The 18,962-nt window shown below is 35.1% G+C and overlaps 1 protein-coding gene across 1 annotated transcript in view; it reads left to right on the forward strand.

The window, feature by feature from the left end:
• Window positions 1-15,013, forward strand: part of LOC306885404 (leucine-rich repeat serine/threonine-protein kinase 1-like) — a 302,603-nt gene extending 287,590 nt beyond the window's left edge. The window contains exons 30-34 of the mRNA XM_079441887.1: window positions 3,618-3,735; window positions 6,029-6,145; window positions 9,429-10,315; window positions 13,788-13,889; window positions 14,767-15,013. Of these exons, the coding sequence (XP_079298013.1) occupies window positions 3,618-3,735; window positions 6,029-6,145; window positions 9,429-10,315; window positions 13,788-13,889; window positions 14,767-14,944 (1,402 nt within the window). The 3' untranslated portion in view covers window positions 14,945-15,013. The remainder of the gene's footprint in view (window positions 1-3,617; window positions 3,736-6,028; window positions 6,146-9,428; window positions 10,316-13,787; window positions 13,890-14,766) is intronic.
• Window positions 15,014-18,962: the final 3,949 nt, after the last annotated feature.

An 18,962-nucleotide genomic window follows, 5' to 3' on the forward strand; every position in this document is an offset into this window, starting at 1 on the left:
TTTATATTTTCATTTTTAATTTTAGATTTAGGGTTATTTTTATATTTCATATTTAAATTAAAAAAATACCAATACGACACAAATATTGTATAAATATTTATTTTTAGTTCAGCTCTATAGTTTTTGTATTTTTTTAGTACTTCAACCTAAAATTATTTTATTTCAGTTAGTTTTCGTCATCATTTTGCATTTTTGTAACTTTGATATTTGTATTTTATTTTATTATTTTAGCTTGCTTTCAGTTAATATAAATGCATTTTAATGCCGTATTTATTTATTACTTTCATTAATATTTTGAATTAGCTTTTATTTTTGTATTTTCCTTTTTTTTTAGTTTTTGCTTTTTTAATTTTTCTATTTTGCTTTATTTTCGCCATTTTTGTAGGCTATTTTTTTTATCTCTTTTATTCTATTTTAGCTTATTTTCAGTTTAACACCATATCAATGGACTAGTTTTATTAATATTTTGAATTGGCTTTTATTTTTTGTGTTTCTTTTTTATTTAATTCTTAGTAATTCTGTTTTTTCTGTGTTTTTTTTTTTGTGCCTTAGATTAAGGCAACATTTACTTACAACTTTGGTAAATTAAATGTTTTCATCTTTTTTTTTTTTTCTTCCGTTTCAGTATAATTGCAGTGAACAAAAACAAATTTTAATGGTTTTGGTTTTAGTTAACAATAACAGCACCTTAAAATGCTGTCTATGTAGGCAGCTCACTAGGTTTTGGAACAGAGCCCGAGTCTTTTCAATAATGAGGCCGAAAGGCCAAAGACAATGAAGTATCTCCAAGTACCAGGTTTGCACTTTACAGAAATCCCCCTCGTCTGCTGGTACAAGCCCCACACCAGCCCGTAATCACCCCTTTCACTCCATTTCCCTCATTTAAACGCTCTCCCGTTTTTCTATTTACCACCAATTGCTCCCCTTCAGACCTCTGGCTCACTCATATAAACACCCTCATTAAAATCATTCAGGAATCTAATTTTTCCAGCTTCCCTTGACGCTCTCAAGCCTCCTTTTAAAAAAAAAATGACTCATTTTAATATTCATGAGCATGTATATAAGAGCTCATTATTATGCATGATGGCCCACCAGGCTGATAAATGCCCTGTGATCTACAGCCAGGCTCATCTGATCATCGGCTGCTTTGTTTGCTGGCACTCGAGCCTACAAAACGCTTCGACGAAATGCTGGAAACACCTGGAAATAACAGGGAATTTTAAAAATGTGATTTCTAAGTCATAGGAATTTGTAAAATTATGATATAGTGTATTATGTAATGTGTATATAATATAATTCATATTTTGGACATTACTGGCCAAAAATTTGGAGTCAGTAAGATTTTATTTTTTGAAAGCAAAATACAGTATAGACTTTACAATGATGCATTTAATTGACCAAAAGTGACGGTAAAGACATTTCTAATGTTACAAAAGATTCATATTTTATAAATTATGTTCTATGATGTTCCTATTTATCAAAAATCCGGTAAAAAAAAAAAAAAAGTATCACAGTTGCCACAAAAATATTAAGCAACTGTTTTTTTTTTTTTTACTGAAGACTGGAGTAATGATGCTGAAAATTCATCTTTCCATCACAGGAATAAATTGCATTTTAAAAATACATTGCAATAGAAAACAGTTATTTTAAAATGGGAAAATATTACACAATATTACTGTTTTTACTGTATTTTTCTTCAAATAAATTCAGCTTTGGTGAGCATTTTAATTTTTTTATTTTTTTTAATCTAAATTTCAGTTAACAAAAACACATATTAATGCCATATTTATATAATAGTCATATTAATATTGTGAATTAGCTTTTAAGTTTTATATTTTTTAGTGTTTATTTTTTTATATTTATAGCTTTATTTTTAATTTTAAAGTGCCAAAAACGGCCTAAAAATGACCGGACTAGGAGACCAAACTAATGTTTTTCTCTTCTTAACTGGTTTAAATTGGTCTCCCATCCTGGCCGAGCTGGTGTTAAGCTGAAAAGTGCCCAAAACCCCTTTAAAACCAGCTAATAGGCTTTCTAACCAGTCCGGGAGACCAAACTAATTCAGGCTGGTTTTAAGCTATTTTCTTTTCAGCAGGGAAGCAAACAAGACATCAAATAATTGACACAAAGCAGGCAGTCAAAGCTCCATGTGGGATTTGCGATCTAATGGCCCCCTTGATCATCGGATGGCCTACCAGCAGTATCCTGTAAATTATATTTTAAGTACATTAGCATGAGGTCGGCCCGAATCGCTTTATCACTTTATGTCTTTATTTGTCCAAGTTTGACGTTGCCAATTACATTATTGTGGCTTCATAAGCAAAAAGGAAAAAACTGAAAGCACAGTAAACTGCTTACTAGGGTATTTGGATCAGAAGCATCCGTAGCGCGTTTATGACTGATTGAATCATTTGGGTGCTGTCACAGTTTACCGTCAGATAAATGACTCCGCTGATCAAGAAATGAATTAGCAGAATATATAAGCCTACAAACCGGCCCACACTGCTGAGAGTCGCGCTCCTGCATAACAGCGTAATATATAATAAATGTTTAGATTAAAGACTCGTCATAAATCATATGCTGCTCTGAAATCATTTGGGTTTTGTACCACATACTGTGTTCCTACAAAAGAACAAAACAGCCAGGAGTAACGAGACTTGTGTTTATTAGTGGCATCGAATGTCATTATTACTGTTGGAAATATGAAGAAGTTTTAAAAGTAATATTTCTAGGACTCAATAATATATTTGAAAATCTAAAGTGAATATAAATGAGAAACACAGTGTGCACAGACCTGGCAACTTCCCAGAGCACCCTTGCCAGGGTTATATTTATGTACTACTATTTTAATATTTTGATATTTTTTTAGTTTTATATTTTAATTGCATTTTTAGTATTATATTAGTGTTTTTAAATATTGTTTAAAAATAATAAAAAGTCAGTTTGTAATTTTAGTGCTTCAACAAACTTATTTCATTTAGTTGCCAAGGTGGCATTTCTAATTTGAATTGAAGTTTTTAATCTAACCCTTGGAAAAGCATCACTCACATATTCTTCACATTTGTTTTTTATTAATATTTAGGTTTAATTAATTTTTTTATTTCCTTTTAGTTCAGTATTAGTTTTTATTTATGTCTAGATTTTTTTGTGTGTTTCAAGTTTTTAAGTCTAATATTTAGAATATTTCAGCTTTAATTACATTAACAAAAATGTTTTTAATTGTTTTATTTTTAGTTAACAATAAAAACCCCAAGAAAAGCACCACTCAAATTTTCCTCACAATTTTTATTTTTATTTTTTTATTACTTTTTATTTACAATTTAGTCTTTACTTATTTCCAGTTTGGTTTATAATTTTAGTACTTTGACTTAAACCTCAGTTAAAATTTTCAGTTAGTTGACAAAGCAATATTTCTACATTCAACGTTTAAGTTTCTAAAGTCTAACATTTATATTTTAATTTATTTCAGCTCTATTTTCCATTTACAAAAATGGAAAATTTTTAATCATTTTAATAATGATAATAACCCAGAGAAAAGCATCACTTAGATTGGATTTCATAACTGCTGTGTCCCAAAGACATTTACATGTATGTTTCTCTGTGTGTGTGTCCTGCAGGAATTACACGGTGGTAAACTTGGCCAAGGGGCAGGTGGAGGTGAAGCGGATGCCGTGCCCGGGAACACGTCTGAGCTGCCAAATGAAGATGGAGAACAGTTTGTGGACGGCCACTGAGGTGCGTTCAGCTGTCAGTCGCAGCAGCGCTAATGGATAAACGCCGAGGGCATTTGGTTCTCACAGTAAAGGAGATTGTTGTCACTTGGTGTCAAACCAAATGTTTATTGCACAAGTTTTGTAACATTAACAGAATAGAAGAAATAATGATCATTTTCAGACAAGTTTCCTGAATAAACTGATGTTCGTGCCGGACAGATTCTGATGCCTCTAGGTTAAAATTTTATTCAAAAAGCATTTAAAGAGATGAGGTATTATCACGTATACAGTACCTTTCAAAAGTTTGGTGTCAACTATTATTTTTCTATTTAAGGAATTATTATTTTTAGGGATGAATTAAATTTGTCAGAAATGTCAGTAAAGACATTTTATAATATTACAAAATATTTAGTTTTTAAATAAATACTTAAAGAATGACTTGTCAAAGAATCCTGGGAAAAAAATGTATTGTGTGTCCCCAAAAACATGAAGCAGCACAACTGTTTTCAACATTGATAATAATCAGAAATGTTTTTTGAGCAGCAAATGAGCATATTAGAATGATTTCTGAAGGATCATGTGACACTGAAGACTGGAGTAATGATGCTGGAAATTCAGCTTTGCATCAAAGAGATAAATTACACATAGAAAACAGTTATTTTAAATTGTAATAATCAAATAAATGCAGCCTTGGTGAGCATGAGAGACCCCAAACTTTAGAATGCTAGTGTATTTGAAACATCTTATAGAGCACAGATAACAGTGTTGACGTATTTCAACATCAAAACATTAGTGCACATCACCTTTGAAAAGGTGTAGAAGCTACATATTTTGTCATTTTTAGTCTGGTTTAGTTTTTCTCAAGCATTAAAGTGTAAGAATCTGTCTCCAGATATACAGTAGTGTGCAATTTGTAAGAAGGAATAGTGATTATGAATTTACCAATTTTGGTTCTTAATTAACCATTTCAGTTCCTTGAGTCTTTTAGTAATTTTAAGGAAGAAAGAACGGACGGTAACTGGGTTATGAGAAAAACAGGACATTTTATATTGCAACCAACACTGTCTTTATTCGGAAACCATCTAAAGTAGCACATGTACCAAGAAAAATCATGCAGCACAGATTCAGTTAGGTCTGTTGCAATAATCAATTTATCGACTTATCGCACAATATATGTACATGACCTCAATCATTTTTGGTGACCCAATATATTGATTATATTAAAAATAAAAAAAAGCACTATAAAAACACAATAACATAAAAAAAATGTTTTTTGCATTCCACTGGCGCCTATGTCTTTTGCAGCTTATTCTCTCACATAAGTGAGTGAGTGAAGTGACATTCAGCCAAGTATGGTGACCCATACTCGGAATTCGTGCTCTGCATTTAACCCATCCAACGTGCACACACACAGCAGTGAACACACACACACCGTGAACACACACCCGGAGCAGTGGGCAGCCATTTTATGCTGCAGCGCCCGGGGAGCAGTTGGGGGTTCGGTGCCTTGCTCAAGGGCACCTCAGTCGTGGTATTGAGGGTGGAGAGAGCACTGGACATTCACTCCCCCCACCTACAATTCCTGCCGGCCGGGGACTCGAACCCGCAACCTTTGGATTACAAGTCCAGCTCTCTAACCATTAGGCCACGACTTCCCCATTACTTCCCACGACTACACATAATGTGGTGTAGTCATGAGGTGCTAGTTCAAATTTGAAAAAAAGTTTCATCTGCAGATATGGCCATGTTTAGGGATCTGTGCCTTTGTGCATATGGAGATCTGACTGGGATTTAAGTCAATTTAAGTGTTTTTCACTTAAATTGTTTTTCACAGAGAAAAGAAGGTCAGGGAAAAATCTCCATACAAGTTCTTTGTTCATTTGTCTTTTTTCTACTTGTTACTTTGCACTTAGAAAATGTTTATTTACTATTTATTCAAGTTTTTTAAGGTATCTAATATTTTGATACTTAATTTCCATGATCTAAATATTCTTAAGAATTAAATGTTTGAAAGTGTGTAGGACTTCTTGCATTATTATATTATGATTATACATTCAGTGGCATAAAATGGTCTTAAAATGACAATAATATCGCTTATCGCAATCATTTATGGGGCAATATATCACACAACAAAAAGTTATTATCGTGACAGGCCTAGATTCAGTCTTATTCCATACATGAACATCCTGAAATTCATTTGGTTCCTGTAAGAAATTCTGAATAAGGAGCATTTCTCGATTCCCATCCCTGTTTGTAATTTAGCGCAGCAAATGAATGACGATGGTTATCTTGACACCTTGTTGATGTTTCTGCAGGAACAGGAAATCTTTATCTACAGTCTGAAAGAGATGTGTCCCTTGAGTCACCCGCAGAAACGGCTCTCCTGTCCGGCTGTGGTAACCTGTCTCTTTTTACTGCCCGCCAGGAAAGAGGTCAGTGCCCCAGCTTCCAGTCTTTGTCATGTAAACTATGCTTATGTCGATCATGTTTTTGTATGTTTGTTTGTTTCTTGGTTTAGATATACAAAGTTTAAAAAAACAATAATTTACATCTTTTAAATCTTCTTTCAAATTAAATAAATAGTTCATCCAAAAATGAACATTTGCTGAAAATGTACTCCCCCTCAAGAGATCCAAGATGTATTTTGTTTCTAAATGGGAACAGATTTGGAGAAATGTAGCATTGCATCACTTGCTCACCAATGGATGCTCTGCAGTGAATGGGTGCCGTCAGAATGAGAGTCCAAACAGCTGATAAAAACATCACAATAATACACAAGTAATCTACAGCACTCCAGACCATCAGTTAATGCCTTGTGAAGTAAAAAGCTGCATGTTTTTAAGAAACAATTCCACCATTACGGCATTTTAACTTTAAACTTTTGCTTCTGGTCAAAATATGAGTCCATAATAATGTTTCCTCCATTGAAAAAGTCCATCTCCTGTTGTCTCTCACATCAAAATCTGCCCACATTTTTGTTTAGAGCTATTTTTGGCTCTTTTTAATTTATAAAAGGTGCTTGATCTGTGCGTATTTCTCTCCTGATTCATACGAGATGACTTTTTTTTTACTGGAGAAAGCAATATTATGAATAGAGGACTCGTATTTTTGCAACTGCTTAAGTTAAAAAACGTCTTAATGATGGATTTGTTTCTTACAAACATGCAACTTTTCTCTTCTCAAGAAGTGTGGATTACTTGTGGATTATTGTGGTGTTTTTATCAGCAGTTTGGACCACTAGCGTAGCCAGAAATATTTAAGTGGATGGGCCTACATAAAACTGGGTGGGCCAGGTGTGAAGCATATGAAAATGTCAAATTGCCAACAAAAAATAAAGCACCAAGGTTCATTACACAGTACTTCTAAAGCATGCATTAACATTAGTAATTTGTTATGTTAATGTTCATTTCAAAATTTACTAATAGGACATTATTAAAATTTAAGCTGAGTTAACAAAGATGAATAGACACGGAACAAATGTATTGCTAATGTTAGTTAATGCATTAACTAACATTTAATTAAAAGAAGTTTATTACCTCAGTGTGAAACAACGGGGCTTCGCTGATGATTTCATAATCAAATTTCTCTGTCAGTTCACGCACATCGAGGACTGCAGAAATGTGCGCAGATGCAAATTATGCAGTTTGTTTTGGCGACCAGGATCTAGCACAACATTTATGTGTTTCTTTCCACAAAAGATGCATCTGTTTAACGGATCTAACACTGTGCCTATGCTAATATGATGTTTCAAACACACTTGGTTCAGAAGTTTCCGAATCCAGCACATGCAGGTGGTCTGTCGGGTTTCATTTGTAGACGGTCCGGATTTCTGATTTATGTTTGCTTCACTAGGCTATTTTCACATTTAACTTCACAAACGTGCATTTTACTATTATATCCTTACGTCGTAAACACAGGCCGTAAACATAGCATTGTAGGTGGGACTAACAGAAATGGACGAATCATCATTTTGACAAGCGTATGATGATATGCACCTATAGGAAGAGGGAAAACTAAGAAACGACCTGTAATTGACCATGAAAATAAGCTTTTAATATTTTTGATAAAGTTAGTGAAATAAGACGTTTATTAGTATCGTTTAATAAATAATATCCATTTGGCAAATTACAAACTTGTCATTGGGTGGGCCACAGATGAAAGTGCGTGGGCCCGGGCCCACCCGGCCCCACCCGTAGCTACGCGACTGGTTTGGACTCTCATTCTGGCGGCACCCATTCACTGCAGAGGATCCATTGCTGAGCAAGTGATGTAATGCTAAATTTCTCCAAACCCGTTCTGATAAAGAAGCAAATTCATTTACATCTTGGATGGCCCGAGGGTGAGTAAAATTTCAGCAAAATTTAATTTTTGGTTAAATTATTCTCGCAAGTGTCAAAAAACCCTCTAAAACCAGCAAAGCAGACCATAATGTTGGCCAGGTAAGAACAGCAGGCTTGATTATTTTAGGTAAGGGGGCAGGTTTTTCTCATCCCCCTCTCCAGTTCCTCTCGCGTTTGAAGGTACTGTCATCCAGGTGTTCCCAATCTCCCTCGCTTCAGCGGACGTCCCAATGACAGATTCAATCCTCGTCGCTTCTCCAAACACACTCTTATACGAGCCTCGCTCCCTTTGAAGTGCCCGCCGTCCGTCCGCTGCGGGTCACTGACAAACTGGATGTCACAAGCAGTTGTATAGATCAGGGAAGCAGCACACAGCTGGTTTGGGGCTGTCAATACAGTTTTTTAGATATGGCATTTGGACAAAAATGTATGTGGAGGCGGACTAAAATATTCAGAGAATAACTGTTGCATATGGTTTGACAGGATGTTGTTTGGTTTTAATATGACACTGTGCATTTGTGAAGATTCTCAGACATCCAGGCCATTTAGAAGTTAAATGCATCAGGATAGATCACAACAGAATTATATATCAACCCTTTCAACTAGAGTTCATCCACATGTACATTAGTTGTCCGTATGGAACATATGCAGTGTTGAAATATGCAGCATTTCGTTCATAGTGGCACCAAACTGAATTTCCAAATATATGCATTATTATTTTTGACAACTTATTTCTTGTGATCTAAACATGATGGAAAAATACGAGTTTTTGGTTGACAGGGGAGTGTTTTGGAAGTCTAGTTGAAAATGGTTTCTATTTTTCCATTTTTGTTTTTGGTGCCACTAGTAGTGGACATCATACAAATTTACATGTTTTGAACATTTATATATTATATTATATTTGTAAAAAGGTATTTTATTAATACATAGTTATTAGTTTGTTCTGTTTCTTCATGTCATTCCAGACAGACTGGATGATGATCAGATCACATCTCTGTGTGCAGCACAAAAATCTCACCGGATTATTACAATTAATGGCAAAATCAATGTTTGGAAATGTAAACTGATATTTCCTACTGACACACTACAGCAAAACATAGAAATAACTGACTTAAAACCATTTTTTAGCTGCTGAAAATACTAGTGGCCTAAGATTTTTTGCACAGTACTGTATATATTTATAAAGAAATAATAATATGAATGTAATTATTAAATATTATATAATTATATATACAAATATTTATATAAATGTTAACATATTAATAAATAATTATATTATTATACTTAAGCATTATTACATATGAAAAGAATTGTAGCATAATATAATATACAGTAATATAAAACATTTATTTCCGTTATGTCCCTTGTGTTTCAGTCTCTCCCACAGGTGTTTGCCGGCATGTCTGACGGTCTCGTGGTGGTTTACTCTCTGGTGGACGACATGCCCTTGGAGGGTGAGACTTACATCTGCTCACACACGATCAACAAGCACCTGCTGAACATGGAGGACTCGGACCCTCGGCAGCGTCCGTACGCCGTGCGCAGCATCGTGCCGGTGTGCACCGGGTCAGAGGTGTGGTACACCAATGGCCCCGGCGTGCTGGTCATCGACAGCCTGACGCTTCAGCCTATCCGCCGCCTCGACCCGTATCTGCCGCCGTCCTGCGTGCGCTGCATGGTCTCGTCCGCCAGCTGCTGGAGCGACGAGGCCGTCTGGTGTCTGGACGATCACACCAACATGCTCCTCATGTATCACGCCGCCAGCTACCAGATCTGTGCTACCTACAACTGCAGCGACGCCAACCCGCTGCGGGACGTTTTCCCCGTGCAGAGGCCAGGCGGGGTCGTGACCCCTGCGACCCCTGATCCTGACATCGACGAAGAGCCTCTTCCAGCCGCACTGGAGCCGCTGAAGGTCACGGTCACGCACAGTGAGGACGCAGGAATGCAGATCCTGTGCCAGCAGGACTCTCTGGATTACTGCTCCATGACGTCCTCCGGCTTCAGCTCGGAGCAGCTGGATCAGATCGGAGATTTCCCACACGTCGAGCGCTCCAGTTCGGGAGCCCTCAGCTCTCTGACCAGCTCCAGCAGCATGCTTTTATCCACGGACTTCGAGGAGGCGGAGAGACCGGCGGACGAACCTGAAGCATTTCCATCCAGGAGCGCAACAGATCCAGAACTAGCGGCTCAAAGCCACACACCAGCGCAGCTGAAGGCCTTGAACATCATTCCTGTCAACAGCACCATCTGGGTGCCCAGGTACGACTCGCACTACTTCATATCTGTCAGTATTATTATAAAAAAACAAAATGATTATTCATTTGAGTACACTTGGCCGGACTCTTGAAAATGCACCTATTATAATCAGTGTGTACATATGCTTCATTTCAAATATTTATTTTTTGAACGAGATTAATACTTTTGTTCTTAAAGGCTGCATTAAATTGATCAGAAGTGACAAGGCTAGTTGATTGTGTAATTATAATCTTGATTGTTTTTCTGTTTAATTGTGTAACTTTAACAGAAAGCCCAACAAACTATGAGCACAGCTTACAAGCAGTTAGCACAACATCTCTGATGTTACAGTCAGTATAAAATCAGTATTGACCCTATTTATTTTCTTAATGCACATTACTTTATCTTATAGTAAAATGTAGGCCTAATATATCTTTTAGACCTCATAATCTTTTCTTGTTTACATAGCCGTTTCAGTTGGACATATGTCTCAATAAAGTAATAAAGTTGCAACTTCAGTTTCATGACAACTTTAAAACTTCAAGGTAAAGGCAGCATTTTAGACAGCTTACAAAACATTACAGCCAAAGTTTGGGTGTATAGGTTTCATGGACATGCATCAGTCACTGCTGATATTAGAGCAGTGTTTGGGTTGGTGTTAGCAGTCCCTTTCATCTCAATAGCAGTTTCTCAGCCGACGCAGGTCTTTCTGAACTTAGTTTGGGCCTAAAACTGTGTTATTGTAGTTTTTTATGTAGAATTAGATCTGTCATTGGTTTCAGACTATGATAAATATTATTCCAAGGAGCAACAAAGAGACGTGTCCTGCATCAATTAAACATTAGTTTAAGCACAGGATCAAGGGCAGAATGAAGTGTTATTTCAGGAGTGCACATTAAAATGGCCATGTTTTATTCATGAATATAAATGCATTATAATGTGAGTCTCAGGAGGAGTTGGACTTTATTCTCCGTAACCCAGACACCGTAGAGTAATCAGGTCACACAGGTGCCTCATGTTGAGCTCAAGGGAAACCGAGGCGCCGATAAGGACATGATTTATAAAAGGAGCTTCCTGCTACTTCTAAACTAGGTTAGATGTCTTTTATGAGCGCGAGAGTTCGCTATTGTATATCATTGTGCAATGTTTGTATTCATCCAAACAAGAAAAGAATAAATCGGTAGACGGTATTGTTCTGCATTTTATTATTATAACTACAAATCCCCCCAGCGTGATTTCGGTTAATGCTGACAAAAATTATTCATGCATTCGTGCAGATTAAGTAGACATTCGTTTTGCAAATGCAAGTGGATTGAGTGCAATAAAATTAAGTTTAAATAAAATGATCAAGAAATGTTGCATTAGCTCATTTTAATTAAGCCAATTGAACAACCAGCAGAGGGAAAAAAAAAATAAAAAATTCAGTGTAGATATTGTTCTGCAAGTTAAAAAAAAAAAAAAAAAAAAAAGACTGGAAAAGTTATGGAAAATAATTAGTCAGTGACGTCTGGGAGCTCTAATTAAAAGTTTTTGTTCCTGAAAATGAACTTTTAGTGGCTTTAAATATATTTTGGTCATTTGGGAGATGCTGTTCAACAGACAGAGAAAGTAAATGTAAATGAGAGCAGCGGCTGAGGCCTGTTCGCTCAAGCGGACCAAACAGCTTCTCATTCCTTATTAGTGCATCCTTGTTTTCTCCCTTTTTTGTGTTCTGTAACTCCTCCAGGATGGAGAAATAGATGTACCGACATATATTTGTTGGAAAATTCAGAAGCAGATCAGGATTCTGCGATTATGTGGATGGATTTTGTTTAATTAAAACATGCTCAGTAAATCTTGATAAAGCAACATATTCTTTGTAAAATATGCAATTTATTTATTTTAATTTAGTTACTATCACTTTTTTTGTATTGAACAACAAAAAATTTTTACTTGCTATAGATATTTATTTTATTTATTTTTTAATATTTATATTGTCGACAAACATTTTACTAGCTTTGTATTTATTTATGGTATTTTTAAAGTAGTTGGATATTAATAATATTATTATATTACGAACTAAAAATTTAACCAGCATTTTATTTTTTTATCTCTCTCTCTCTCTCTCTCTCTATGGAGGACCAAACCTGCAAAAACAATAAATAAATAAATGCGCAAATAAATAAATAAAGACATAAATAAATCCACAAAATAATAGATAAATAAATAAATGTGCAAATAAATACATAAATATATAAATTCACGTATTCCTGTATAAATAAATATATAAATAATTAAATGTGCGAGAAAATAAATAATTAAATAAATTAAACGAATGTTGGGGGAAATACGCCCCCCCCCCCCCCCCCCATCAAATGTTTATTCATTTTTGAATGTAGTTCCGTATTTATTTTTCCTCAGCTCAACATGCTAATGAGAGGGTGTCTATCAAGCATCAGAGAAGGCGGTCTTTATGCCACCATTGGTTGATTGTTATAAAAGTTCTGCATTCGATTGTTTGCCTGCATGCGCAATGCCCGTTAACGTAAAGGCAACTGACAAGCATCGATTCAGCATTGTGTTTTAGAGAGATGGTTGAAGTCATCATGCTAACAGTTACCAGAGACTTGCGAAGGCTAGCTGACACTGTTCAAATTAGTAGTACGCTATCTGCTGATTATATTCTCTTCAGAGTAGATTCATCTATACACTCTTTAGGTCAGTTAGCAGCTACATTTTTGATGTGGCTGTAGATCCTTTTGTCCTCGAAAAGCTGGAACAGGTTACTCTCATTTTATTGTTTTTGCAGGTTTGGTCCTCCATATCTCTCTCTGTCGCTCTGTCTCACTCTCTCTCTTTTATTTTTTAAATTTAAGCTTCATTTTAATTTAAATAATAAAATGTAATATATATAATATAATTTTTTATTTTTTATTTTTTTTATCAGTGGTTTATTTATTTAAATTGATAACATTAATTTTTATATTGCGTTGAACAAAAAAGACAAATGCACTTAATGTTTAATCTGTTTTTAAATGCATAGTTTATCATTTTATTTTGTCAGCTATATAATATATATAATATTATTATATACACATATATATATATATATATATCGTTTTTTTAAGTGTGGGGAAAATAAAATTTACTATTTTAAATACATGGTTTATTTTTTAATTTTTAATATTATATTGTCAACAAAAACTGGACTTATTTATTATTTTAAAAAGTAAACTAGCTTTAAATAGTTTTTATGGTTAATTTATTTAAATTAATATTACTTTTTATATTGTGTTGAACAAAAAAAATTACTATTTATATAATCGGTTTAATTTATTTCTAAATACATGGATTATTTATTTTAATATTTAATATTACATTGTGAACAGAATTTTGTAATTTCATTTTACTTTTTATTTTATTTTAGTTTTTAACATTTACTTTTAAGCTAGCTAGCTATGAATGAGTTGTTTATTTCTGTGTGATAGTGTATAATGAGAGCATGTGTGTTTGGCAGGCATGGAGGAGACATCATGGTGATCGAGGTGCAGGAGCAGGCGGGTGCGCTCAGGGGTCGGGTGATCGCCGTGTTGACGGCGCCTGGAGTGTCCGAGTATGGGTACGTGTGTCAGCGGCCAGTCTCACGCAAATACACACATTAATAACGCGTTAAGATTTTTAGATATGTGTGTGTGTGTGTGTGTGTATATATGTGTATATATATGTATGTATGCATGTATGCATGATTTATTTTGAATTTTGTAATTGCATCGACCAGAAATTTCAGTGTTGTTTTCTTTCATTTAAATATTTTTTTTATGGTTTATTTAAATTGTTTTATTTATTTTAAAATGTATTGAACAAAAATTGGACCTGCAGTACATGAAGTCTTTTATTTTTTAAAATATTTGTTTTATTTCAACTGTACAGGTAAAACCTGTCCTACTATTGTAATAGATGTAAAGAGGCCGGAGCATGCATGCATGTGTCAGGTATAGATTTCTAATATAGATTTGTGCTCATGATGTACCTGCGTATCTCCTCTGGAGGCCTCCATTCTCCTTGTTCCTCACCTTCTCACGGTTCAGTTAGAGAATTGATACGTCCTTCATCATGGCGGCGTCTGATCGCTTTCCAGGCCACAGGCTGAAGGACGGAGGAGTGAGAAAACGAGGAAATCATCAATTACAGTATCGAGAAGCAGCCAGAATGATAAAACACACCGGCGTTACATAATTCAATTAGTCTTAATAATCACAACCTTTCTAAAGAAAATGTGAATGGCTACCAGCTTTATTAGAGTGTCTTTAGGTTTTCAGAGGGAGCTTTAGTTGAAGTTAGCGTTGTTCTGAAATGTTTATCATGAACTGGTCTCTGTCTGTCTCAGCATAAACACACATTCATCACACAGTCCAGGCTTTCAGGCCTGTAACTGCTCCTCTATGACAGTTCTGCGAAGAGTCCGTGTTATTTTCTTCCTCTCATCCGTTTCTCAGGACTCTGGCGGAGGCGGCGCTCGTCGCAAAGGACACCGTTGTGTGCGGCTTTCGTAAAGAAAACATGGCCTGGTGCCTGGCTGTCTGGAGGAGCTGGGGAGGCCGTGAGCTCGAGCTCTTCTACCAGGGATACGAGGAGCTCAGCCGCTTGGAGAGCAGTCTGAGGAAAAGGAGGTAGCTGTGTAAACGTATGTGTGTGAGACGAAGAACACAGATACAGGTGTTGAGCGTGGTTACGGGACCAACTGGAGGGAATACACACACACACATACTCTATATGGACTTGAGGAAATATAATCCTGCAGGACTTGGCTACATACACATTTCATATATATATATATATATATATATATATATATATATATATATATATATATATATATATATATATATATAAACACAAGCAGAGTGAATGCCACACATGCTGGATGCATAAACATATATATTCAGCCCCAAGTGTTTGGAAGTGCGCTGATATACGAGTACATTTACATTTGTGTACCCAGAATACATCAGAATTCACGAAACTAAGGGGTTTTACATTCATGAACCTGTGTGTGTGTGTTTAAATGGCAAGAAAGAGATTTATGAGGTGTGATGCTGGTTATTTGACTTGATCAACTTTTTCTCAAGTTAACCAGCAAACTAGACGTGCCTTTGGATGAAGGATGTGCTGTTTTAGAAGTGACCCGCAATCAGACGAGAACCAATGAAACGACAGGCCTTGTGAAGCTCCGCCCACACAGTGAGGTCGTAATAGAGTGGAACAGCTCTGGAAGTATTTTTCCCATTAATTTTTTCCCCATAGGGATTTTAGAAAGTCTTTGAAGCAAAATAATAATAATAAAAAAATAAATAAAAAAAAAGTTTTTTTACATTTCATTTACATTTTTTTGTTAACTCTAACAATGCCTGAGAATGTGATTATGATTTAGCGCAATTAACAAATCGCAAAGACTGCATTGTAATGATATAAATAATTTTGATATAAAATATTGTATAAATCTGCAGTTTTCCACCAAAATAAAAGCCCTATTGTTTAATGTTTAAAAGCAAAGAAAAAAAAAACAACCATAATTTTTTATATATAAAATGTTTACATTGATTTTTTTTTTTAGTTTCTAATTATTATTATTATTATAAAAATATTATGAAGTACTTTACAGTTCATTCGTTTTATTGTGATTATTTCTTTATTGATTTAAATTTAATAATAAATAAAATATATATATTAACAATAATAATAACATTTGCAGTTAGATGTGTTTCCCTTTTTGTTCTGTCTGTTATTTAAAAATATTTATGGCTGGTAAATTTTCCTCATGTCACTGTGTTAGTTTTAACGGTTTATAAGTTATGATTAAAAATCAGTTCCCTATGGAGAAAAAAATGAATGGGATCTTTACTGCTGTTGCGCTCTATATAGGGCACAGGCTGATGTTTACTGTGAATCACAGCGGTTCTGTACAGAGTGGAATACTAGCATACTCGATACTTCCAGCAGCAGTGTGCTACGTTTTTCACATGACCTCGTCACTTTGTATGTTTAATTCAGCGTGTGGCATCTGTCAGTCTTTGAAAAACATGATTGTTTGACATTATCAGTCCATGTTTTGTTTAAAATGTCTTCGCGATTAGCTGTCTGATCACATAATGAGTCAAGATGATATTAAAAATCGCACTGGAATTGAAAGGTCAAGTCGAACGCATTGCATTGTGGGATGCAGCATTGCACACAGCGTTATGCTGCTCATTTTGGGAAGGTTGTACTGTGTCTATATAATGCAGAAGTAGTATGCTGCTGTGAACACAGCCGGAGTGATGCAGACGGGTTTGATCTGATTGTGTAGTGTTTTGAGAACACCAGCATGCTGACATTTTGCTGTTGTAAATAATATCTGAGCATTTCAACTCTATAGAATGAATGTTATTTATTATTATAGACTGTTTAAATCTCATGCTGCATGTGTAAAAAGTTGTTAATGAACTGTAAATATGCTGAACAGAACATGAATAAATCAACTGCGTTTTTTTATTAAAGAGACTGTGTGCAACTGATGCATTAATACTGCTCTGACCTGAACAACACATTCCCAAACTACAAACAAACATTTGCATTTGCAATATAGGAGTCTTGTGCTTATTATAGAAGCCTGTTTCCACCACAGAATAAACAATAATGGCAAATTGTGGCCAAATAGAGGCTAAATATAAGACTAAAAACAAGATACAAACTTGTAAGATGTAAACCTGCAATTCTGAGAAGAAAAGTGTAAATTGTGGGATTTTGTCTGAAAGTCTGAATCGTGAGATAAAAAGTCACAATTACCTTTTTTATTTTTTATTTGATGGTATTCAGATTAGCAAGAAACCAATTCCAAATTGTTAGTTAAAATGTTACAATTACATATTTTGTTTATGCTGAGGCATAACAGGCTACCATATTATATAAAGGTTTATGGGTGTCAAGTCAAACTGAGAGAAATGGAATATATATATATAAATAATAATTCGTCAGCCAATCTGAGTGAGGGGCAGAAAATAAAGAAAGGAAAAAATAAAAATAAAACGAGTCTGCTGTCACGTGAGATGAGACGGATGCAACTTCTCTGCCGAAACCTAAAGCTGGACGCAAGGAAAGTGCACAAACATCCAAACCATCATCATATCCCGGAGTGGCAGAACTTTAATTTCGATTCGGTAAATGAAAGGAGCGCCAGATCCCGAAACAGTTTGTGACGCAGCAAATGTGTTTGTGTTCAGCATGGAGAGATCCGTGGGTTTTCTGTGTTTATCTGTTCATCACTTAACTATATAAAGTTCAGATGATGACTAATATATTTAAGTGCAGCAAATATCAATGTTGTTAAGTTGTGAGTGTATTGATTCGCTTATTTTTTATTGTATTTGATCGAGTGACGATAGAATATTGTTTATCTCTGAAGTTCATATGCGAATAAACCTATCGTTAAAATTTCATAAACATGCTATGAAACTAAATGTTCAGGTTAATAGTCAGTACTATGCTGCAAATTGCAATTTGACAAGCCTACTAAGTAATAAATAATTCTACTATTCAAGAATCGGAATGACAGCAGTGGTTGTTTAACGACTTTATTTGTAATTCATTTACATATGTTGTACTTTTGTTTCTGTTTAAAGGTTTTTCACCTTTTTGCTACAACTTATGTCGGTTTCATCAAAATGGAACCAATAAAAAAAAAAGAAAGAAGAGTGGAATCCAGTTAAGGCCTCCGTTGATGATGTATCTCTCCCTTTCAAGAGGGGAAATTGTGCATGAAAAGAAATAGCTTGATAATGGGTGCATGTTTTTGTTATTGCAGTGCAACATCTTTGCGTTATAATTTCTAGAAGAACATTTTCCCCTTCAGTGAACAGTTCTTCGAAGAACCATTTCAAGATTCAAGATTCAAGAGTTTTATTTGTCACATACACAATTATACAGAGTATAACCAGCAGTGAAATGTAGGTCAGGTCCGCTCCAAGGACAGTGCAATTATATAGAATACAAATATTAAGAAGTACAAACATAAAATAAAATAAAAGATAAAATAAAATAAGATAAGATAAAACATATAAATATAAATGTGCAGGTCAGTATGTTGTTGACAAATAGTAATAAGAGGAATGTGCAAAAAATAATGTGCAAAAAGTTGTACAGGGTATTGAATAGCAGCAATATGAGGTAGAGAAAAATTATGAATAGCTTATTGATATATTATATTTACATGGAGAAAAATTATGAATAACTTATTGATATGGTGATATTACATGGAGTCATGTGATGTTATGACACCGAGTTAGAGTTTAGGAGCCTGATGGCCTGGGGGAAGAAGCTCCTCCTAAGTCTCTCAGTTTTTGCCATCAGGCTACGGAAGCGTTTACCAGATGGAAGCAAAGTGAATAGTCGGTTACCAGGGTGATTAGAGTCCTTGAAGATTTTAACAGCTCTATTTTTGCAGCGTTTGAGGTAGATGTCCTGCAGAGAGGGGAGAGCAGACCCTGAGATGCGCTCAGCTAAGCGCACAACTCTCTGTAGTGCTTTGGAGTCCTGATTGGAGCTGTTTCCATACCATACTGAGATGCACACTGAGAGTCAATACACTTTCTATGGTCCCTGAATAGAAAGTTTTCAGGATTGCTGGTGAGACCCTGAATTTCCTCAGCTGACGCAG

This window comes from Barbus barbus (genome assembly GCF_936440315.1).
Source record: "Barbus barbus genome assembly, chromosome: 2".
Lineage (NCBI taxonomy): Eukaryota > Metazoa > Chordata > Actinopteri > Cypriniformes > Cyprinidae > Barbus > Barbus barbus.